Below are 6,018 nucleotides of genomic sequence, written 5' to 3'. Positions count from 1 at the left end.
ATACGCCATTTAGCACCACATAAACACACTTTTTTTGTGTGTGAAAAAGTGTGTTTCAAACAAAAATGAAATAATGGACAGAGCCAGGTTTAAATGTGTGTTTTTATTTTGCGACATTAGATCTTTGATTTTCAGAGGGATTTTGGATCTTGTTTAGTTCTTGTATAAACTCTTTCGTCTGAATAAGACATTAAAGCCGACGCTTAGAAACACAGTTTCATCACATTGCACTCAGAGCTGGCCTAAAAAAAAACTTGTGACCCGTAGGACTCCATCAGGGAGGACAGTCCCTCAGGAGGTTCAGGAGCCGGATTGAAAATCCATTCCTGTGCAGGTCTCTGCCATAGACCGTTCAAAAGAATAGACGTCTCCTCCTCACTCCTCCTCGTTTGCCACAGTGACCACAGTCGAGGGGGAAATCATGGCGGATTTACAGACTCCTCCTCCCCAGCTCTGACGAAGCATGTTGCTAAAAAGGGCATAAGGGCGGGATCTTCACTGTAGACTCCGCCCTTGTGTGACCCAGCGTTATCACGGGAGGAATATCTATTTTAACAAGTCTACAGCACAATGCTTTCCAATGGAAGACTAGCGGCGATATGGAGGTACTAGAGCAATGGCGGCCCCCAGTGTTGTCGTCACAAAGCAGAGCAGCCAGCGGCCATTGGTCTCTACCAAGGCACGCCGCCATGTTGGAGTTACTTCCTGTAAATCTCCGGCTTAAAGCGACAAAACGTCTGAGAATAAACCTCATAAAGAGTTTGGGCTGTTTTTTACTCTGACAGAGTTAAAACCAAGATGTCAAGGAAAAAAACTCAACTCAGTCAGATGGAAAACATCTGTGATTTTGAAATGTTTGACTGAGATTACATTTCCTAATGATGTGATCATTTTCCAGTTAACTGGATGAGAAACATGTCTCTGGAGCCGCCATTATTTCTCACAGTGAACCGTCACATGACGATTCAGATTGACCCTTCGCCGAAACCTGGCGTTACACTGGGAGCAGCTGAAAGGCCTGTCGCTCGCCTGCTCGTGGCTCTGAGCGCCGCTTCCCTTCGTTAAACTGAACCCGTTCAGCGCGGCGTGTGTGGACATGTGTCTCTTCAGCTGGTCCTCCAGTTTGAACTGCCTCGCACACACCGGGCAGCAGAACGCCGTCTCTCCGGGGCGCGCCGGCACATACATGCTGACGTAGGCTCTTTGCATGAACCCGTTTGTGTGCACAGAGTAGCTGAATGTTTTGTCTCCACCGGGAACTTGCCGGTGTCGTCGCAGATTCCTTTTGAGCGGGATGAGCTTTTTCTCCCTGCGGTCGTTACGTAAAGACCTGTCATTATCAACCAGGCTCATGTCCCAGTCTGTCTTTGGGCCGTAGAGTCCTCCGTCTGACTCCGCCTCCATCCACTGAGCTGAAAGGTTCTGTTCCCGCCCTCCTCCCTGTGTTTCCGCTCTGTGCTCAGGCTCGTCTGGTTCCACTTTGACCTCGACGGACTGAGCGGCTTCCAGTCCCGGAGCTGAGACCTTCTCTGGAGTCGCCGTCTGAACCTGGGCGTCTGCAAAACACGGAACAATAAAGTCAAGTCTCTGTATGATGCTTCATGTAACCCCAGGGAAAGAGAAAGTCCCTCACGCACAAACAGTAATCTGCCATAATATTAGACCAAGTTTAGCCGCTTAAATGCAACATAAAGGGCAGACTGAGGTTTCTGCTCACGCTAACGCGCGGTCACGCCGTCAGAACCGCGGATCACGCTCCTCAATCTAAGCCGTCACATCAGAATAAGGATAAACCCGGATCTACTGACTTTTAGGATTTCCTTTCGCAGGACTTTGTTTATCTTACGAAATAAAAGCAAAAGCCTTTGTTGTGAAAGGCATAAATAAGGACCTAAAAACACAGATGCAAATGCTCTCCTATCTCCGCTTTGAGCTGGCCTGGCGTCGCCTCGCGGTCCCCCCAGAACAGCTGGAGGAGGTCGCGGTCCCCCCAGAACAGCTGGAGCAGGTGTGTGTGGATCGGGAAGTCGTCTCTGCTGAGACTGCTGCCCCGCGACCCGGCCCCGGATTAAGAGGAGAAAATGGATGGATGGTAAATACAATAAATATATAATAATAATAATAATAACTAGAAATGCAATGGCTGCGCCATTGCGATTGACTGCGGAAATGCGGGAAGCGAATGCAGAAATTGCATAAACTTTTCAAATTGCATAATCAAATTTGCATAAACTGGTAAAATGCATAAAATGTCATGTTGCATAAACTGTTTAAACTGCATAAAGTCGTAAAATGCATGAATGGGTTAATTTGCATAAATTATGTAAATTGCATAAACGCTTTAATATTCATAAATCCTAAATGGCATAAACTCTTAAGTTGCATAAACGCTTTAAAATGCATTAACTGGTTAAATCCCATAAAGTGGTTACTTTGCATAAATTGTTAATATTGCATAAACTTTTATATTCCATAAACTGGTCAAACTGTTGAAATGGCCTCAGTGCTTGTTTGGCAGAAGCACAAATGGCTGAAAGTCCTGGAGTCTCCCCATTGGCTGGATTCCCCCATACACACTAATGCAAAAATTTCAAACTCTCGTATAAAAAAACTGGAAATCTGCAGAAGGACAATTTTTTCTCAAAACCCACAAGTTGCAGAAGCTGAACATGCACAAAGTGCAGAAATTGCATAAAATGCAGAAAAAAGTGCAGAAAAGCATGGATTTGCGGCAGCCCCATTATAAGTCAATGGGAAAAATCTCCAACATTTTGGCCGATTGCGGAAAAACCGTAAGTTGCAGAAGTCCCAAAAGTAACAGCACCCTTCTCCTCAACATGCGGAACATTTTGATGCATAACTTGCATAAATTGCACAAAGCATGAAGGTGCTGAAAGCTGGAGAAAATCGGGAAAAAGATGGAAGAGGAATAATAATAAAGAACATGAAAACCAATAATTGACTGCGGAAGAATTCCGCAGTCAATCAATTATATAATAAATATAATGTAATGCAATGCAATGGTAGGGGAAACCGGAGTACCTGGAGGAAACCTACGCAGACACCGGGAGAACATGTAAACTCCACACAGAAAGGCTCCGTCCAGGTGGGAATCGAACCCAGGACCATCTCTACACTACTGTATAATGAAAATGAGCGGCACAGTAACTGTAAATATTTGGAGAGTTCAACATAAACAAAAAAAATGTCTAAAAGTTTCTTGACATTGTGAATATTATTGAAAAGAGAGAAACCTGGTTCAGACTGCTGCTGTGGAAACATGACATCGCACAAAGGATGTGGTTAAATGGTTAAAATCAAGTGCCTGATTTTTCTGTTAAATGTTTTGGTCCAAACTCGTTCCTAGCTCTCACAATCCCACAGCTCCGTGTACAGCTGTGAGCAGAGGCAAAGTGAAGCAGGACCAAAATAAAGACTCTACTTTTCTCTTCCATCGTTCAATAAACATTCAGGTGAAAACAAAGCAATACAAGGACTGCATTTACCACAACAGACAGTCAGGGGAGCAGCTCTAATGTGAAGTTTGTTTATATTCAACTCAGAGATCTATAACAGCAGATCACCTCCCCCAGGTAGCATTAGTTGCATCAGTTTCCTTCTTGTTTACTAATCCTAGCTGTAAATCCCTGTGTCTTCCTAAACTTTTGGTAAATGGAATGAACTTTACTTCTCCAAATCTTACAAACTGTAAAATTGGAAACCTCTTCACTAAGATCCTTTCACCTTTACAAAGATAACTGTTGTGCTTTCTGTGTTGTTAACATTGAATCTACAGAACACTTGTTTTATGACTGTATGTTCTCCAAAGTGCTGTGACATCCAGTATTGGCTTTTCCCGAAGATTCCCAATTTTTCAAGCAAGGACATTATTTTTGGAATTTTAAAAAAGGAAAGCAATATAGAACTGGTTTTAAATGTTATCATTATATTGGGTAAATTCTTCATCCACAAATGTCGATTTTTAAAAACAAAACCATCATTTGTCACTTTTCACAAAGAACTGTCTTTATTCTTCTCCTCTGTTTCCTTCATGGGAAAAACAATGGTGTGAACTTTAAAAACATCATTGATGATCTGGACTTAATAAGAAACCTCTACATTGCAATTCTCTTTTTTTTTCTTTTCTCTTCTTGTTTTTTGTGTTTTTGTCCTGCTCTGACTTAACCTCTTAACTCCCGCCTGAACCGAGAGGATCTTTTTCCTCACGTCATCAGATTTTTTTTCCCCATCATTTTTTTGTTGGGTATTTAACTCATTTTGTCATTTTTATTTTTATCATATTTTTGTGATTTTTTGTAATTTTGTCACATTGTTGTAATATTTTCATCCATTTATTAAAATCTATTTTTTGTCATTTTATTGTCATTTTTTTGTTACATTTTTTGTCATTTTTCATCATTTTTTCGTCACTTTTTTGTCACATCTTCGTCATTGTTTTAGTCTCAGTTTTGTTGCTATTTTCACACCTTTTTTCCAGAAGCTTTTGGATTGGGGTAAAGCCAAACTGGAGAAAATGTGCTCGGTTCAGGTGGGAGTTAAGGGGTTAACAATTTGTAATACGGAACATTCCTGCCATATTTGATGTGTTGCACATGTTAAAAAAAAATAATACACTTTTTTTTTTTAAACAACCGTTTTACATGAATGTTTAGATGTTAAGTGAACGCACCCATGACCTCCTGTCTCCTCTGGCTCTCCTCCTGTCTCCTCTGGTTCTCCTCCTGTCTCCTCTGGTTCTCCTCCTGTAGAACCTCCTGTCTCCTCTGGTTCTCCTCCTGTAGAACCTCCTGTCTCCTCTGGTTCTCCTCCTGTCTCCTCTGGTTCTCCTCCTGTCTCCTCTGGTTCTCCTCCTGTCTCCTCTGGTTCTCCTCCTGTCTCCTCTGGTTCTCCTCCTGTCTCCTCAGGTTCTCCTCCTGTCTCCTCTGGTTCTCCTCCTGTAGAACCTCCTGTCTCCTCTGGTTCTCCTCTTTAGATCTCCACAGCTCCTCCTCATACTCCGCTATGGTCCTCTCCAGCAGCTCACAGATCTCCTCCGCGGCCTCCGTCAGCCGCTCCGTCACCAGAGCTCTCAGAGTCCGGCTCCTCTTGGACATGTTTACAAACTTTAGCTTTAGCATCGGAGCTAATACCGACCTGAGCCACTGACTTCTTCTTCTTCTTCTCCTTTCCCAAAACGGTTGAAACCGCAGCGCCCCCTGCAGGCGCGTTACGGCACTGCAGCAGATCCTACGGTGACACGAAGAGTTCAGTTTTTCATTTTTATCTTTTTTGTTTGGAACAAAGTAGATTTTTTTTAGTGACTGGGGGATTTTTGTAAATAATCTGAGTGAATCGAGATTAAATAATTTCACGCGATGAACAAAACGTCAAAAAAAGTGACAGCACAAGAAAATAAGTGAGTTTAGGTTAGCTTTAGGTCTGAGGCGTCACACAGAGTCTTTCAGATTCAGGTAAAGCTGAACTGGAGAAAACTCACCAGTTGAAGGCGGGGAGTAAGAAGCTAATGAAAAACGGAGGGTCTGAAGTGTTTAGTGTAAATGTCATAAATCTCCAAAAACTGACTCTACTCATATATATTTAAAGTTTAGAAATAAACTCTGGAGGTTCTTAGCTTTCAAATGTTCCGCTTGTGTTCATGTGCAGTTTTGAGCAAAGTTTAGCTGCATAGATAGATGGGATAGATATAGTGATATATATAGATGATAGAGATAGATAGATGATAGATAGATATAGATAGATGATAGATAGATATAGATAGATAGATAGGAATAGATAGATAGAGATAGATAGATATAGAGATAGATAGATGATATATAGATAGAGATAGATAGATGATAGAGATAGATAGATGATATAGATAGATGATATATAGATATAGATAGATGATAGAGATAGATATAGATAGATGATAGAGATAGATGATAGAGATAGATAGATGATAGAGATAGATATAGAGATAGATAGATGATAGATAGATGATAGAGATAGATATAGATA

The 6,018-nt window shown here is 41.7% G+C and overlaps 1 protein-coding gene across 4 annotated transcripts; it reads right to left on the bottom strand.

Annotated features, from left to right (window-relative positions):
* Positions 1-932: 932 nt before the first annotated feature.
* LOC306964932 (uncharacterized protein) lies at positions 933-5,118 on the bottom strand. 4 transcript variants are annotated; one of them, XM_079559107.1, is made up of 3 exons: positions 4,806-5,118; positions 4,691-4,739; positions 933-1,556 (listed from the first exon to the last, which is right to left on the bottom strand). In XM_079559107.1, exons 1-3 carry the CDS (start codon positions 5,112-5,114, stop codon positions 934-936), a joined length of 981 nt encoding a protein of 326 aa, XP_079415233.1. In that variant the 5' UTR covers positions 5,115-5,118; the 3' UTR covers position 933. The 4 variants fall into 4 exon arrangements, with proteins under 4 accessions (XP_079415233.1, XP_079415234.1, XP_079415235.1 ...); XM_079559108.1 differs by having other exon boundaries at positions 4,691-4,718; XM_079559109.1 differs by having other exon boundaries at positions 4,691-4,805; positions 4,965-5,118.
* Between the last annotated feature and the right edge of the window lie 900 nt (positions 5,119-6,018).

Source organism: Gobius niger (assembly GCF_951799975.1).
Source record: "Gobius niger genome assembly, chromosome: 6".
Lineage (NCBI taxonomy): Eukaryota > Metazoa > Chordata > Actinopteri > Gobiiformes > Gobiidae > Gobius > Gobius niger.
The sequence above is the reverse complement of the archived record's forward strand: the minus strand, read 5'-3'. Positions and strand labels throughout refer to the sequence as shown.

What these genes read in the sequence shown, in the direction of transcription:
- LOC306964932 (XM_079559107.1), bottom strand. Translation starts at nt 5,114, where the DNA reads ATGTCCAAGAGGAGCCGGACTCTGAGAGCTCTGGTGACGGAGCGGCTG. An exon ending in AGAACCAGAGGAGACAGGAG is followed by an intron (nt 4,740 to 4,805) that starts GTTCTACAGGAG and finishes AGGAGACAGGAG; the next exon opens with GAGAACCAGAGGAGACAGGA. An exon ending in GAGGAGACAGGAGGTCATGG is followed by an intron (nt 1,557 to 4,690) that starts GTGCGTTCACTT and finishes CGTGTTTTGCAG; the next exon opens with ACGCCCAGGTTCAGACGGCG.